The following is an 18,723-nucleotide window of genomic DNA, read 5'->3' on the forward strand; positions in this document are numbered from 1 at the left end:
GCTGTCCCCGCAAGCCTCTTCAAAGACAATGGAGAGAGGGGCACCTGGGTGGTCAGTGGTGTCTGCCTTTGGTTCAGGTCGTGATCCCAGAGGTCGTGATCCCAGAGTCCTGGGATTCAGTCCTGCATCGGGCTCCCTGCAGGGAGCCTGCTTCTCCCTCTGCACATGAATAACTAAATAAAATCTTTAAAAAAAAAAAAAATAGGCCACTCACCCTTCCTGATTCCCTAAGCTTGAATGTGGGCTGGCCTTAGGGACTTGCTTCTAAGGAACAGAATGTAGCAGAAGTGACAGTGACATGTGAGACTTCCAACACCAGGTCACCAAAGACCACGGGGCTTTGGTTAAAAAAAAAGCAATGGAGAGAAAATATGCAGATGTGGATTTGAATTCCGGTTCAAGTTGCTACCAGAACATCCCCGCATGAGTTCTCAAATTGTTCATCTGTTAAACAAGGATGGTAATATTTCCTTCAAAGGGATGTGTGACTCACACATGAGACAGCATGTCCGAAAGACGCTGAGCACTTTTCTTATCTCCCTGTTCTTACTTAATTGAAAGTTTCTAGATTGTACCTTAGAGTGATCCCAGAAACCCTAGAGGAAGAAGGGAGAATCTAAGTATTATCTAAAATTGCTCTGGGTATATTTATCCCATTTCTGCCTAGAAACCACGTGAGGTAAATATTATTTTTATGTTTGAGATGAGAGAACTGAAGTTCAGAGAGATTGAAAACAAAGTCGCTTCACCACCTGCTAGATGTATGACCTGGGGCAGTTACTTGGTATCTTGCTGCCTGTTAGTTCATCTGTACGATGAGAACAGTAATAGTTCCCTACTTACAGTGTGGTTATGAGGATTGAAATGGTTAATATGTATGAAGTCTTAAGACAATGCCTGGTAAGTAGTCAGTGTGATATAAGTGTTAGAGATTATTATCATCGAGAAAATTGCCAAATGTCTCCAGGCCACTACATGGTGAAATGACGGTTGATTCATGTGCATTATGTGTTAAAATGAGCTTTAACTGTAATTTTTGAAGCATAGAGTGGATTTGGTTCTCATGAGGAGGGATTGGGGAAGTGGTATTTGAAGCATCAGGAAAAGTCCCAACAAAAGAGGAGGAAGGATTTCAGGAATGTAGGGGGAATAGGAGCGATCCAGAGGTAGTAGTTAGGCAGGTCAGAAGGGAAGTTCAGTGTTGCTTTTATGATGTGACTGAAGAGAAGCCATTTTCTAATTGTTGGGTTGTGACATTCACTTTCTTCTGGGACCTGTAGATGAGGAGGGATCAGTAATCTCTGCTAATGGGATCTTTGGAGTCTGTTTCACCAGTCCCATCCCTTTTTCTACTTTCTGGGAGAGGCAGTAGAATAGAATACTAAACTGAGGATTCTGGAATCATAGGGTGGGCGGAATCATAGGGTGGTGCTTGGGCTGCGCTGCTTATTAGCCATCTAATGTCTTGCAAGTTTCTTAACCTTGCTATAGGTACATGTCTGTAAAATGAGAACAGTGGTGCCTGTCTCTTAGGGCTTGTCAGACCTGAGAGACATTGTGCATACTGTTTATTTAGCTCAGAGGAAACCTTCAGCAATAGTTACTTAATGCTACCCAGGGCTAAATGTTATCCCTTGGGTTTTGGTTAGATTCAGACCCAGTAGGCATTATGTCAGATGAGGTAGCATTCGGCGGCAGTGCCCTTTCTTGGATGAATCCCAGTCAAGACCTTAAGGATTCTTGGCTCCTAATATTGTCTCAATCAAAAATCTGGCCTGGAATTTTGAGTTGCTTTTGTGGTATACTTTATATGCTTCTCCTTTTCTTCAAGAAAGTGTCTTAGAGTTTAGAGAACAGACATGGACAGTCTTCTGTTGGGTTCAGGACACCTGGACCCTCAATTTCTCTTCCCTCTGATTTTTGATTCACAACAATACTGCACAATGGGACTTACATATCCAGCAATGAAACAAAATTTCATTGTAAACTAATGATTTTACATTTGCAATCTTTGCTGTAGAGATTTTTTTTTCTCATTCTCTCATTTGTTCTTACTACCAAGATATGATAAGGGAATGAATAATGGGTTTCTCTAAGAAAAATTAAAAGGTGACAAAGTGAAATAGGTTCATTAGACCCACAAATCAAGACATCTAAGCTCCTACGTCCTGACTCCCTCTCCAGTGCTCTTTCAACAAGGGGTTATGTTTCATTATCATCTTTCCTTTTTGCCTCTGTGAATAGAGTGTGCCAGGATGTTCCATGCTATCTAGGAGGTTCTTGCCCTAAGCGTGGCTTCCCTCTCTGATGTAGGCTTTGCTGAATGACCTGCATCAGCTCTGAGGGCGGAACTTGCAATCCTTTCTCCAGAAACTCAGGCATTCTACTTCAGATGAAACCATTTTCCGTAGCCAATTTAACAAGATCCTTATTCTTTCGTTTCCTTTAATTATCTTGTTTAAAAAAAAAAAAAAGGGGGGAACTGGAGAAGACCATCTGTTTTATGAGGCAGTTCATCTCTTATGTTTTCTCTAATAGATATATGAAGGCCCAGTTAAGCAAATTAAGGCTTCATCTCGTTCTTGTTTGGGATTGTTCTGTTTGGTGCTTTTGCGTCACTGCCATCGGCATTTCTCGGTTGTATATTTGGGATGTCTTGGAGTGCAGATTTTATGGAAAGATGTTATCTTTGTTCCACGAATTGCAGGCACTGTGAGCCATTTTCAACGTGGTGCCAAACTATCACAACAAGGTTCTTTGCTTTTTTAATCCCTTCCTCTCACCACAAGAAGTCCTATTAACATGTTTTCTGAGCTACAGAGTAAAATCTGTCAAGTATAGCATGGAAGGCAGATGGGTGGTTGCTGTCTTCCTTTTCACAAACTCTAAACCTAGTCTTACTTAGTAAAACTCAGCCTTATCACCTCTTACCCCAGAGTCTTCCTTTATGAATAGAAGATATAGGCAGTGAGGGTGGGGGGATGGGAGATGGGGGCATGCTTGCTTGCTTGCTTTCTAGAGATATATAGTATGTACATAGTTTCATGTACAAACTTTCTTTCACATTGAAAATAACTCTTTGTTCTGAATATGAAAATACTTCGTACTCATTGTAAAAGAATTTACACAATTCAACAACATACAAAGCACTGGAAGACATTTTTCTACATCCTACCACCCGGAGATTACTACTGTTAACATTTTAGTGAGCATTTCTATACATTCCTTTATGGACTATTTATTGAACGTCTGCCATGAGCCAGACACTAGAAATATGCTGATGAATGAAATAGATGTGGTCCCTGCTCTTGTAGAGCTTTCCAAATAACGGAGAGAAAGGTAGTAAAGAGACTATAAAAGTTATATATAAATTTTCTAATTCAGATGTATGCTTTTTTTTCATGTCTCATATAATTTTGAAAATAATCTTTTACCCTCTTTTGAAATAGTAGATTATATTTTCATTTTTTTAAGCACATCTTTTTGGTATGTTTTCATTGTCTGTGAGGATATCACTCTGTTCCATATTCTTTTCTTTTCATAGTAAATTTATGGGATATGATCTTGTTAGTATTGTGTACTTTTATAAAATTTCATATAAGTACAGAACACTAGCAAGATTACATCCCATACAAACATACTATTAAAAAAAGAAGAAGAAGAAACAGAATAGTCTCTAGATGATAGGGATGAGCCTGGAACATCTCTAGATAATAGAGATGAGCCTGAAACATCTCTAGATAGTAGCTATCGAAGATTACAGCCATGTCAGAAGGACTCAGGAGCCAACCTGAAGACACCTCTAGTGCCCCCAAATGGGACAGTTTGATATTCAAGAATAAGAGTTGCAAATATGTTTAAATTCATGGTGTCTGGGGATCCCTGGGTGGCGCAGCGGTTTGGCGCCTGCCTTTGGCCCAGGGCACGATCCTGGAGACCCGGGATCGAATCCCACATCAGGCTCCCGGTGCATGGAGCCTGCTTCTCCCTCTGCCTGTGTCTCTGCCTCTCTCTCTCTCTCTCTCTGTGACTATCATAAATAAATTAAAAAAAAAATTAAATTCATGATGTCTGATGATATGGACAAAAATGATTGGTTACGGTCTGAGGTTAATGGAGCACCAATTCGTTATCTTGGAAGTAGTCAGGAAAGAATCAGATACTTATCCTGCCTTTCTTCTATGAATTGACCCCCGGGGAGCCATCTAGTAGATGATGAGAGGCATCTCCTAAAATTTTTCCACTCAATAAATGAAAATGAAATGGGAGAATTAGAGTACCATGGTCTTGCAATCCCCATTGATTTAACATGTCCAGACAATGAGTGACAATGACTGCAGACATTAGCAGCCAGGGAAAACCAGATATTACATGCTTCCTGATGAAAGAGCATCCCACCAAACAGATTGAATCTCAATTTTTTCAAGCCTCTGAATCCAGTCTCCAGTTTATGGGAAATTCAGAGGATAGTGCAGTGTATTCACCTGCACTGTGAGTAGGGAGTCAGCAAAATCTATACTATAGAAGCTCCACAGCTCACGTGGGCCAAATTTTTTTTTTTTAAGTTGAAGTAGAGTTGACATGCAATGTTATGTGAGTTTCAGGTGTACAACAGTGATTTGACAAGTCTATACATTATGCTATGTTCACCCCAAGTGTAGCTCCCATCTGTCTCCATACAATGCTACATAATAGTACCATTGACTGTAGTCCCTATGCTGTATCTTTCATCCCCATGACTTATTCAGATCCAGATTTTTCTTTTCTTTTATTTTTTTTAAGATTTTATTTATTTATTCATGAGAGACACACAGAAAGAGGGAGAGACACAGGCAGAGGGACAAGCAGGCTCCATGCAGGGAGCCCGATGTGGGACTCGATCCTGGGACTCCAGGTCACACCCTGAGCTGAAGGCAGACACTCAACCACTGAGCCACCCAGGTGTCCCAGATCCAGATTTTTCAATCAGTATGTTGTAAGGTAAAGAAAAGGATAGATGGGATCCCTGGGTGGTGCAGCGGTTTGGCGCCTGCCTTTGGCCCAGGGCGCGATCCTGGAGGCCCGGGATCGAGTCCCACGTCGGGCTCCCGGTGCATGGAGCCTGCTTCTCCCTCTGCCTGTGTCTCTGCCTCTCTGTCTCTCTCTGTGTGTGACTATCATAAATAAATAAATAAATAAATAAATAAATAAATAAATAAATAAATAAATAAATAAATAGAAAAGGATAGAGAGGGACATAGATTAAATGTAACTTAAAAGACACAAATTAGAAGAAAATAGGTAAGAATTAACTATATTGACTAAGGTTGTGCTGTGAGGTAACAAAATCATAAAGAAAATCAAAGAAGTGATTACTATAAGTTCAAAATTAGTTATTTACATTTGGAAGAAAGGAAGTACATGGAGAGCCTTCTGGAGTAGCTAGAAAAGTCTGTTTTCTGATCTGGGTGGTCGTGTTATACTGTTTTCTTTAGAATAAGTTGTTTGTTTTGTGTAATTTTCTAAATCTGTGTTTTATTTTACTTTGGAAAGTTTTTTTTTTTTTTAATTTATGAAAGAATGACACTCTGAATGCTACCTTTATTTTGACTTCTCGTTATGGTAATTTTCAAATATACAGAAAAGTTGAAAGTGTATGTAAAGACGAGTGTACTCGCCACACTGTTTTATAGCTTGTTTTTTTTGTTCAATAAAAGGGATCTTTCTATGTAACTAAATATGGAACATAGCCACTTCTAAATTCCGTAGTATAGATGTGATACTTTATTACATCAGTTTCCTGTCGATGGGCATTTAATTTATTTCTGATTTTGTTCCTATTAGAAGTAGTGCTGCTAGTATGTCCTGATGACACATTCCTAAAATTTGCCGTCACAGGGTATTCTAACAGGCAGAGTGTAAATGGTTGTGTGTTGTGAATGAACAAGATGTAGCCTATATTGATCAAGACATCCCTGTGTAATCTAGGAAGGGCATTAGTGTCCAAGGAAGAACTGGATTCTCCACAGTGGGGTCTTTACACAACATCATACCTCCCCTGGATCGAGATTCAGGTTTAATCCTGTGGTTCTCCTGTTACCTCATTTTGGTTGTTGTGGGTATAATTGGTATATCACTTACCTATTGCCCCAATATGTTGCATAAGAACCCCCCACCCCCCAAAGTTCAGAAGTTTGAGCAATATCCACTGGTCTCTATAGGATGGCTGAAGGATGCTTATTGTCTCTGCTGGGTTTGCTCATGGGCCTACAGTCAGCTGTGGGCACAGTGCACAGCCCTTTGCAGTACTCTCCTACATGCTTGATGGTCAGCTGGCTGAGGCTGGTCTCAGATGGCCTTGGCCAAGATGATTCAGCTACCCAAGTCTCCAACACCCTTCCAAGAGGCCAGCCTGTGTGTTTTCTTGTATTGCACTGTAGCGTAGATCATAATCTTTTGCAGGGGGCTAGAAATGGGCCATGCTTTTCAGGCTTCTCCTTAACTAACCTTCAGATGACCAAAGCAAGACCCACAGCTATGCCAGAGCCAGTGGGACTGAACTAACATAACAGAGCAGAAGGCAAGGATACAGAGAGGTGTTGATTGAGGCCATAAGGGTAGTCCACCCTCCAGAGCCATCCAGCAGCATATTTTAAACAGACACTTCTTGGAAGCATTAAACATTGCTGTTATTTCTAAACTACAGGCATCATACCTTTGAAGTATGGAAAATGGGGGTCAAATATATTTGTGGGAGAATCATAAAAGCTTTTGCTTTTTTTAAAAAAATTATTGTTAAGGGTTATAAAGGTAATTCACACATGGAGAAGCCTACCTTTATTCTGTCTTAAAAATATTTCTTCTCCAGTTTTGATATTTTCCCCTGGGATACATTTCAGGAAACAGATTTTTCTCTGTGCATATTTTTTAAAAAGATTTTATTTATTCATGAGAGACACAGAGAGAGAGGTAGAGACATAGAGGGAGAAGCAGGCTCCCCGTGGGGATCCCAATACAGGACTTGATCCGGATCATGATCTGAGCCAAAGGCAGATGCTCAACCACTGAGCCACCTAGGTGCATTGTTCTCTGTGTATGTTTTTCTTTGTTTGATAGTGTTCTTGGAGTTGGTTTTAAAAGCTGGTTCTGAGGTGACTTCTAGGTGGCTCAGTTGGTTAAGCCTCTGCCTTTGGCTCAGATCATGATCTCGGGATATAAAGCCCCACATCGGGCTCCCTGCTCAGTGAGGAGTCTGCTTCTCCTTTTGCCCCACCTTACCCCACTCGTGCTCTGTGTCTTCTACTCTCTCTCAAATAGGTAAATAAAATCTTAAAAAAAGAAAATAAAATCTGGCTCTGAGAACACTGAGTCAATATAAGGAGCTAGAATCACAAATCAACATCCTTAAGTGTTTTTGCATAAGATAGGGGCATTAAAGATAGGATTAGTTCTTGTATCTTTATTGCTGGAAATTTCTTCTATTTTAATTTTTATTAATTTTTTTCTTTTTTTCTTTTAATTTTTATAAGTGACAAATTTAGGTTTTTCCAGAACAGTGATTGTCAACAGCAGATATGTAGCACCTAGGTATGTGGATGGCAAGAAATTGTTACTAGTAATTGTATATTAAAACTTTTTTTCAAAAAAATCAGGTCTGTTCCCATAGAGTGCAATATTATATGACATATCTCTACTTTCTTCTCTGTGGAAATACAAAATACTGAAATAAAACTTTGCATATGCATATACTTATTAAATCGTCCTCATTATGTATGTATCATAAAATTTTACACACTTTAGTTGTTTAACGGAAAGTGTGTATTGTACCAAGTAGGCAATTTAAAGGACTTTTCAAACTAAGTTTCCCTGTTGTAGAGCCATCTGATGTAGCTGCTCCAAATTATAGATCTGAAAATAGAGATTAGAGAAAAATATTTTAAACCTTAAGGATGAATTAGTATGATTTTGGAGATAAGTCTCATCCTAGAGTACGATGTCTACATGAAAAGTATTTATTAACTGATACAACCCTGTAGATTATCAAGAGGGTAAGGCGACAGTTTTTTTTGACAGCCCTTCCTATGCTTGGCAGGTTACGATAATGATTTCAGTAATGACAGAAAGCAAGTTCCCGTTGTAATTGTAGTTCTTTGGTCCATTCTTGGACTTAGTTTATTATTTGTGAACATTTTTGGAGTGCAGGAAAGGGCAAGGAGGAAAGAAGGAAGATGTGCGCCACCAGGGTTTATCAAGTACTTATAGGTGTGCAGAGATCTCCAGGACACCTCATTTTCCTTCAGAAAGCTTACGTCATTGACAAAACAGGTTGCATGTGTTAGAAAAAATAGTATCTGCCAGGCAGTAAGCAAAGCAAGCAAGCAAGTAAGCAACCTATTGTATCTCATTTGGTTCTCATAGTGACTGGCAGATGGAAGGCAACCATGATTTACAGTTGAGTAAGATGTGCTTCAGACATTAAGTATTGGTTCAAGATCATATAGGACCTCAGTGTCAAATGAATTAGGAAGTAGAGAGGTAACTCTGGGCTGACATTATAACTTTCAAATCAGGGGGGTTGGAAGTGTCTAGAGCACCCCTTCGGAAGTGTGGAAGAGGGCCCACTACTTGCATTTCTGGGTGGAGACCAGGGATGATAGATGCCTTGCAGTATACCCAGGACAGCCCTATATAACGAGAATGTCCTCTTCTGCAAAGCTTATAAACACCCTACCAAATGTTCATGTGGGCAAACAGCATGTTTATAATGATCTGTGCCTATAAGTTCTAAACATAAAGTATTTTTTATGGCTTTAACATACATTATATCTCCCAGAAGTGGAAATTCCTAATTGTAAGATAACTTGTATTTAACATTTTTTGAAATTTTCTTAGAATTGTTCAGCATTTTGAAATTGCCATTATTGACAGCAGTGCAAATCATGATTTTTGGGCTGACAAACAACACATGCCTCTGTCAGTTTGCATTTATAGTTGTTGCACTCACAGTGAATCTACCCAGAGATGCAGGTGTCTGATGACTTCCTTATGACTGCTAGCGTAGTTGGGCCTGAAAATTTGCTTACTGAAATGTATCTCTCCTTTTATTTCTCCTTTTCTGGAATTTATGTGTATAGATAGATTATTTATCTACAAGTTTCACTTCAAGATAGTAAAGGGATGTTATAAAATAGTTGTTATAGCAAGGGAATGTTGTTTCTGAAAGGATTGCACCAAGGTTAGATTTTTTGGGAAAGTCACTATTTAAAGGTAAGGAAGGATTTAAGTAAGTAAGAGGTCCTAGAGTTGGGGTTGGATTGTCAATGGCTGAAAGAACTTTATTCTTAAAGTTTTGGGATAAAGGAGTGATTGTGAACGCAGCAGTGTTTATGCTATTATGGAATAAGAATACATCTGGGAGGAGGTATCAGGAGAAATTAGGCTGAGGCTGGATCTGGAGTTCTAGAACTGTGTGAAGGTTGCGTAACCAACGGTCTAAAGAGGAAGTGAACAGGAAAGAGACTAAAGTAAACTGAGAGAAATCAGTCAGACTTTTTGGGGTATATTCAAGAAAGGCAGGTAAAGTGAGATTATTTGATTTTTATTTATTTCTATAGTCCCTCTTTGGCATCATTTAAAAGTACATAGAAAGGTCTCCTCACAAGAACAAAAATTTTCTGTGTGTGTTGATGGATATTAATTGGACTTATTGTGGTGATCTTTTTGCAGTACATTCAAATATTTTGATTTACAACATTGTACAACTGAAACTATATAGTGTTGTGTGACTTACACCTCGATGAAAAATAATAAAATAAAAATAAGTGAAGCAGTCCTTTCTTCAAGGAACTTAGCCTCCTAGGAAAAAAGATAAAATTAAAAACTTCATATCATGTGTTATATGTAATAATAGAAATATGTACAAACTTTAGTGTGGGATAATAGTGGTTAAAATAATTAGGTAGTTCAAAGAAAATCTTTTCAAGGACACGGTACTTGAGCTGTATCTGAATAGATGAATGCATGTGATTTTTCATCTATTTCTTGGAAAAAGAGGAGTTACACACAACTTTAGCTTACTCAGTAATAGTTTCTTAACCTTGTAGTCAGAAGGTCAGGCAATGAGAGCAGGAGAAGATCGTAGTTTTGTGCAGGGCTGCTGAAAGCTGCTGGGGGACCCTCCAATGCAGATGGTGGCCCTGCAGGGCAGTGCCCTTCTGCACACAGCTTTCTTGTCCCTCAGATGAGAGGTGGTAACTTGCTCTTGCTACTTCTGGAGTCTGCATTACTCCTTGTGGTTTTTCTACCTGCCAGCCTTTTTTTTTTTAAATAGTCCCTTAATTAAACCTGACTCAAATTATTCAATTTGATCGTGTCATCTGTTTCCTACTAGAAACCTTATGGGCACAGTAATTGTAATTACATGAAAAAAGACAAAATACACAATAAAAATAGAGGGGAAAATCTTTATTCTAAATTACAAATACAATATCACAAATAAAAAGAATAATCACACATTGGGCACAATTCTAGTGAGATACAGCATTCTTGATGAGGGACTTTTCATATTGACAAAAATAAAGACATTGAGATTTAGATGGTTATAAAAGAAAAAATTGAGTTGATAATATATAAAATTTTGAATTTATATATTTATATCCAATGAGGGGAAAAATCACAAAGGATCTTATACTGAACCAAATACAAGTGGGCATTTATTTATTCACTTACTCATTTGTTTAATAGTACTTACATGATTTCTGCTTGGGGACACTCTTCTGGGGTCCTCTTGGACATTTACTGAGCTTTAATGGCATTATCACAAGGCACAGAAGGATTATGAATTTTTGTTAATAGGACACATGAAAACGCTGCCAGAAGGAAATTATTGTTACTAGATTGTTTCACTTACATAATTTCATGCTTTGTTTTAAAATCACAGCTGTATTCATAACATGGAGCAGGTAATGACCTACCTGAGTCTCTGGTCTCTTCGAACTCAGTATGTGATTTCATGGAAACAGGCACCTGTTCTGAATACTGGCAGACCTTCCCTAGCTTTACAGCTGAGGTAGTGTTTCTGCCTGTCTTTGCTTTTATGGAAAAGGTAAATAATATTTTGATTAGGGTGAAGTTTCAGATTCTGCTGCATTCCCTAAATCAGTGCTTCTTCAACAGAAAAGTAATGTGAGCCATATATGTAGTTTGAAATTTGTAAAATTATGAATTACATTTGAATAGTAACCACATTACAAAAACAGGTGAAATCCATTTTGCCAGTATGTTTTATTTCACTCCGTGTATCCAAAATATCCTCATTTCAACATGTAACCAATATTCTAAAATTATTAGTGAGATATTTTACTTTTTTTCATGCAAAGTCTTTAAAATCAGGTGTTTTTCACTTCTAGCACTCAACTTGGATGAGGAATTTTCATTAGAAATACTTGATGATGATTTAGATTTCATAAAATGTATAGTTGAGAAAGTAGATTCACCTACCCAAGAAGTTCCCCCAGAGTCAAGTGTCAGTTTGTAAGTTTAGATTTAAAATAATTAAAATGAAATAAAGTTAGAAATTTTGTTCCTTAGTTGCGCTAGTCACATTTTAAGTGTTAGTAGCTCCAGTTGCTCCTAATGGTTACCATATTGGACAGCACAGCTACAGAAGATTCTTCTTCTTCTTCTTCTCCTCCTCCTCCTCCTTCTCCTTCTTCTCCTTCTTAAGATTTATTTGTTGATTTGAGAGGGAGAGGGAGCGGGTGTGTGTGGCGAGAGAGGCAGTGGAAGAGGGAGAGAGAGAATCTCAGGTGGACTCCCTGTTATATATGGAGCCAGATGCATCATGAGGCTCCATCTCACAACCCTGAGATCATGACCTAAGCTGTATCAAGAGTTGGACGTTTAATTGACTGAGCCACCCAAGTGCCCCAGCTACAGATTATTCTTAAACCATACTTGAGTGCTTTTGAATTTCTCAGGTTATTTCTTCTGCAGAACTAATCCATGTCACAGAGTCCTTAGAAACTTTTTAGCCAGATCAGGCTTATTCATCAAGAATATAAATACCTAGGGGAAAATAACTCTGCATATTTGTGCTTTATTCCTGTGGCCAAGGAGTACCTTACACATGGCAGGTGTTTAATAAATGTTTACCTAGCTAAATCCCATTTCTTCCTCAAATTGCTATTTAAATTGCACTTTCTCCGAAAGTGTATCCTGACTCTAGTCTATCCCATTTGCTTCATTCCATCTTCTCAGAGAATTGAGTTCTTTTCCTCCTGGCCATATATGCTTATACACTGATTTGTGAATGATTTTGTGATTAATGTCCATCTCCTGGACTAGTCTATAAGTTCCACAAGAAGGGGGAATGTGTTTTTATTCACTGAAGTATCCTCTGCTCCTAGTGGAACATATGGCACGTATGGAATAAATATTGGTCAGATAATAATAGCACAGGACCATTTAAAATATGAAGTGATTAGCAGAATGTCAATTCATAACTTCATAGAAGTCAGTTTCTTTCATGCTGGAGACAAGGAATTTTTTTTAAGATGAGACATATTGAAATATTAGATTCTTAGTGTTTGTTCAAGCCTTTTTGCTCCCATAAGCATGCCTCTTCTTAACTTTTCCTCTGTTTATTATATTCATTGTCTTGAAATAGCTGTCACCTCACATCCGTCTCTGCTTATAACTTAAGGTACACTGAGGACAAAAAAACAAAAAAACTGATTTGTAAAATACTTTTCAGGAGCTGAGAAAGGTCTAGGGCAAAAGCAAAGGTACATAGAGGAGGCATCTTTTGCTGTTTCAGGACAATTTAAAATAAACCCACCCTGTTAATTATACCAGAGTAATGAGCCTTACCTGCAATATGTGGAAATATAATTAAAAATGTATTGTGGGTCAGTAGACCAAGTTGTCAGGTCATTATCTGAATCATAAATTTGGGAGCAATGCCCATTAAAGGTTACTAGTTCGGAAAGGTTAGAATAGAATTTCGTCTTCACAGATAGAAAGTTATGCAGTTTGAATAATGCTTTAGAAAACTATCATCATTTGACTTTTTGAGAAAACATCTCACATAACTGTAATAGGCATACAGAAATGTGCATGTAAGGGTGCAGCTTGAGGAATTTCCATATCCAGATCAAGAAACAGTGCATTTACCCTCATAACATCCCAGAGACTACCCTCTTGCTGCTCCCCCTTTCCTGCTCTCCAGAGTAAATCACTACCCTGACAAAGATAAGTTTTTCCTGTTTTTGTACTTTATAAATGGAATCATGTGGTATCCGCATTTGAATTAATATAATAGATTATCATTCTAAGTGACATTCCTGATAGCAACTCATTGAAAACAGTCTGTTTTCCATTTTCCTTATTATGTATCTAATTTGGCAGTTTACCACTGTGTCTGGTTCTTTATTATTCTTTTGAGAGATTTTCTGTGTAAATGTATGTATATATGTGTGTGTGTGCACTTACATGCATATATATGTATATGCTTTAAAAAAATCTTACTCAAAACTGATTTTGCTCTGCTATGTATGTTATTCACCTCTTAGTGATAAGTCTTAAAGCCTTTTTCATATCAGCTCATATGGGTCTACTTTGTTTTTCCAAGTAGTGCACAGTACCCCAGTGTATGGATGTATCATAATTTAATGAACCAGCTGTCCACTGAAGAATAGTTAGTTAGTTGCCAATTTTTTGCTTTTAGAACCATACTCAGATATGGAATTGCTGAACAGTGGGGTCCGTGCATCTTAAATTTGCTCGGATATTTCTAAATGGCCTTTCAAAGAGTTTTGCCAGCTTCTACTCCCATTAGCAAGTTTTGAAAACTCCTATTTCCAGTGTTGTTGCTGTAGTTATGTGTTATCAAGCTTAATTTAATCTTTGCATTCTGATAGAGGAATATCAGTGAGTATTTATTTATTTATTTATTTATTTATTTATAAAGATTTTGCTTATTTATTCATGAGAGACACACACAGAGAGAGAGGCAGAGACATAGGCAGAGGGAGAAGCAGGCTCTATCCCAGGACTCCAGGATCAGGACCTGAGCTGAAGGCAGACACTCAACCACTGAACCACCCAGATGCCCAGAGTCATTGTTATTTAAATTTACGTTTTCTTTAGTTTTGAGTGACGTTAGTTATTTATATGTTTATTTGTATTTCTCTTAGGACTTGTCCTGTCCTTTGCTCATTTTCCTATAGGTTTGTTCATACTTTTCTTAATAACATCAAAGAGCTCTTTTATATAAATGAAATTAGCCCTTTTATGTCATTGTAGTGTTAATTTCTTTCAGTTTGTTTTTTTGTATTCACTGTGTTTATAGTCGTTTTTTACTCCCAAACAGAATGTTTACATTTTTATGTGGTGAAATGTACCAATTTTTTCCTTATTGCCTTCTGAATTTTATGTTTTTATGAGAAAAAGCATTGGAAAGTTGAGACACATAGACAGACAGATAGATAACTCCAGCCTGGCATGGAAAAAGAATCTCAAGAAATGTTTGTGGGAAATGTGGCTAAGCAGAAATTTAAATTTCAGTCAAATGTGTTGTGACCAACTATAAATAAACAAAAATTTGGATATTTTCTGCCAAAAATTGTTTAACATTTTTGACAGCTTTTGGAAGAATTGTCAATGCTATGCTTTTTTTCTTCTGTGCTTGTTATTTGGGGTTTTAATTTCTCAAATGATCCCTCTTTTCAGATTTCAAATTATAACCTATTTCCTGCACCACTGCTGGCGTCCAGTGATCCATGTCAGAAGTACTTCCAGGTCAGACACACTTTCACATGTTTCAATGCAGAGAAGCAGTTGAATATTAAAATGTGAACAAATATATGTGATAGATGACTGTTTTGATGTTAAACATGGTTTGCTAAAATGACATGTTTTTGCTTTTTATTGTTCACTCATGTGGTGGAAAAGTAGATCGTTAAAATAAGATAGGAGAATCAACTGAACTTACCTGTATTTATGTAGCAATTGCATGACTCTAGTAATATAATAAAAAAGTATTTTATTGATTATAACAGGAAACTAAAACTATGTCAGATTTTCCCAACTAGCATTGCACGTGATAGCCTGTGAATACTTACATATGGACAATGAGGTGTCAGTGGTGAGTCTTCTAAAACAGCATCTTAGCCATTGTTGAGTCTTCAACCATTGTTGGGTTTGTCTAGAGCAGAACTCCCCCATTGAGTATTCTCTTTGATCTGGTGCTGATTAAATTCAGGCCTTAAGAAAACCACCTTAATTTTATTGTATATCCCTTTCTCTGTGTCAGGATGGATGCTAGTCCACACACAGTGTGGTGTGGGATTTAACTCTTCATCTCACAGTAATAGAATAAGGAAGAAGTAATTGCTGTAACAGTTTGAATTACACATAGACTTAGGACTGCAAGTGAAAGATGAATTGTGGAATTCATATTTGTTAGGATACAAACCACTCAGCAAATTCTGAGTTTTTAAGTAAGTAGATTTAAACCATGGACAGATGGGTATTAAAGTCTCTCAGTTCTGAATTAAAATCCTTAAGGACGTCCCAGCCATTTTCTCCTTTATATAATACTGCATGTTCTGTTTCAACGTAGAACTAAAATAAAACATAACGAAATAAATGCCAAGCTCAGTAGAGGTATGTGAACAACAGGTAATATTCTTTTTATACATAACAGCCAAAAACAATGTGATAAACCTAAATTCACACAGGAAAATTAGGAACTTTGAGCTGATTCTTAGATCCCCACTGTGGTAATTTAAGGGCAGGGAGTAGATTTTCTTTGTAGATACATATTTGAACAGGCATATTAGTTTTGGAAAATCAGGGCAAATACACATGTCCTTTTAAAAACACAGGTTAAACTGTTGAGAATGGTTCCTTTTAGGAATTCTTTAGCATTTAAAATCTTTTATTACATTGCAAGATAAGCTCTCTATGGAAACTGTAAAGACAAAGCTGGCAAGCATATAAAATGCTGTGTTTTCCTCTAAATGGAAGTGAACAAATCAGATAACTTCTAGGAATTTCTTACTGTCACTTATAGTTTATTATGCTAATGTATTCATTCTTTCTAATGGTACTCAAGTTGCTTTTGTTTGTTGGTAGTTGTATAAGAGATAATGACACAATTATCCAGCACTTTTTTTTTTTTTTAAGATTTTATTTATTTATTCATGAGAGACACAGAGAGAGGGAGAAGCAGGCTCCATGCAGGGAGCCCGATGTGGGACTTGATCCCGGGTCTCCAGGATTACGCCCTGGGCCAAAGGCAGACCCTCAACTGCTGAGCCACCCAGGCATCCCCAGCATGGTTTTTTAATGACAACTACTGCTATCATGTGTTGGTATAGGATGTGATGCATTTTACAAGGAAAGCAGTATTCTTATTTTAGTGGAGTGTATAGCCCAGTCATTTTTTTTTTAATTAAAAATTCAGGTGGCAAATAAAATCTTAAAAAAAAAGAAAAGAAAAGAAAAGAAAAGAAAGGGGCAGCCCAGATGGCTCAGCGGTTTAGCACTGCCTTTAGCCCAGGGTGTGATCCTGGAGACCCAGGATCAAGTCACACATTGGGCTCCTTGCATGGAGCCTGCTTCTCCCTCTGCCTGTGTTTCTGCCTCTCTCTCTCTCTCTCTCTCTGTCTCTCATGAATAAATAAATAAAATTAAAAAAAAAAAAAGAAAAAAATTCAGGTGGTAGCTAGTACAGAAGAGTCTGGTCCAATAACTGGGATAAAGTAGCCTTCCATCCCATTTCCTGATGACAGGGAGCCTTTTAAAAAACAAACATACCCCCGAACATACACCATTATCTGTCTGGAAGATTCCTGTTGAACCTTCAAGATTCAACTCAGGAGTCCTTTCCGAGGAGGTCTCAGCCAATGACATAATCAAGTAGTTACCCTCTTTCACGGAATCTGCCATTGTTCCATACTCTCTGGTAGAAATGACCTGAGGCCCAGCTTGTCAGTTAGTCAAGAAAACCTGTGTCATTACTTTATCGCTCACCTACTTCTTCCCACCTAAGCCAGTATCTTCAAGCTTGCTCATTGACCATATTTATCCAACTTGGTCATAAAAATCTAGAGCTGTATTAAAAACATACGTTAATTTTCCGAAGACGTTGAGGCTCTTCTAAACAATGCAAATGGCTTAGAAATTGAGCAGAGAAAATATCCTTGGGATAAGCATATATACTATCCCAAGGTGACTGCTTTCAAGGTCTTCATTCTTTTTTGTTTGTTTGTTTTTATTTATTCATGAGAGACTCAGAGAGAGAGAGAGAGAGGCAGAGACACAGGCAGAGAGAGAAGCAGGCTCCCTACGCGGAGCCTGATGTGGGACTGGATCCCAGGACTCTGGGATCATCACCTGAACCAAAGGCAGATGCTCAACCACTGAGCCACCCAGGTGTCCCCCAAATACTTTTTTTCTCATAAGATTCTCTACCTACTTCAGCCATTGTGAGTTTGTTTATTTTTTTTTTAAGATTTTATTTATTTATTCATGAGAGACAGAAAGAGAGAGAAAGAGAGAGAGAGGGGCAGAGACACAGGCAGAGGGAGAAGCAGGCTCCATGCTGAGAACCCAACACGGGACTTGATCCCTGGTCCCCAGGATCACGCCCTGGACTGAAGGTGGTGCTAAACTACTGAGCCACCCACACTGCCCGTGAATTTGTTTAATAACTGTTCCTTCTCATTACCCATTCTGATTGAATTTCTTGAAGAAAAGTATCTGGTACATCTCTTTGAGTCTCCTCAGCTCCACTTGGGATATTTAACAAAGTGAGTCCTAGGCAATTAAGTTGAGTGGGCTTGAAAAAACCCTTAGGTAGATAAGACCTAGCTATTGAAATCACCCTCGTACCATAAAGCCTGGGTAGTTGCCCTGTGAATCAGCTGTGTGAAGCTGTTAGAAACTTCCAAGGTTACGGACTCCTGGGTGGCTCAGTTGGATGAGCCTTTGACTCTTGGTTTCAGCTCAGGTCATGATCTCAAGGTCCTGGGATCCAGCCCCATGGCTGGCTTTGCGCTCATTTGGGGAGTCTGTTTGAGGATTCTTTCTCTCTCCCTCTGCCCCTACCTCTCTCACGTGCATGCACACACTCTCTCTCAAATAAATAAATCTTAAAAAAATAAATAAATAAAAGAAACTTCCAAGGTTCTAATCCTGTGATCTCAGTGACCCATAGCCTTGGCCTCTTTTGTTCAGAGAGAAGTTCTTATCATTTTCGTCACATTGGGAGTTTACTTTCATGAGTAATTTCAGGAAACCAGGCTTATTTTGCCTCTCCTTCCTAAAAGAAACAAAATCTGAGTTATTTTATTTCCTTAATACTTTGAGGTCTAGTTCAAAAGGCAACATTGCTCAGGGTAGAAATTGGCTGTTAACTCCTCAGTGGAAATAAAATTGTGTAGCAGAAAAATGAAAATGAAGAAATTATGAAGTTTAATTGAAGAGTGGGACAAACAAACATTGGGCTTCCCTGGGCCATTTGTCCATTTCCAATTCCAATTCCAATGAATGAATGTCATGGGAGCACACAGAGAGTAGAACAGGGTATGGAGAGAAGAGTTTCTGGTCATTATTGACAAAATTTTCTTTGACAGTTGCCTAGAGGTCTCAGAAAAGAGAAACAGAGGGGGCAGGTTTAACTACAGGTTCCAGCATGGGTTTGTATTAGGATGTTGTCAGAATTATGGGATTACATTT

The 18,723-nt window shown here is 38.1% G+C and overlaps 1 protein-coding gene across 11 annotated transcripts in view; it reads left to right on the forward strand.

Annotated features, from left to right (window-relative positions):
• APBB2 (amyloid beta precursor protein binding family B member 2) overlaps positions 1-18,723 on the forward strand; it is a 375,275-nt gene that overhangs the window by 156,989 nt on the left and 199,563 nt on the right. For 3 of the 11 annotated variants that reach the window (XM_038533422.1, XM_038533423.1, XM_038533424.1), the window contains one exon: positions 14,710-14,778. The exons of the other annotated variants lie outside the window; for them this stretch is intronic. In XM_038533422.1, coding sequence (XP_038389350.1) covers positions 14,760-14,778 — 19 coding nt within the window. In that variant the 5' untranslated portion in view covers positions 14,710-14,759. The remainder of the gene's footprint in view (positions 1-14,709; positions 14,779-18,723) is intronic. 11 annotated transcript variants of the gene reach the window in all.

This window comes from Canis lupus, chromosome 3 (assembly GCF_011100685.1).
Source record: "Canis lupus familiaris isolate Mischka breed German Shepherd chromosome 3, alternate assembly UU_Cfam_GSD_1.0, whole genome shotgun sequence".
Classification (NCBI taxonomy): Eukaryota; Metazoa; Chordata; class Mammalia; order Carnivora; family Canidae; genus Canis; species Canis lupus.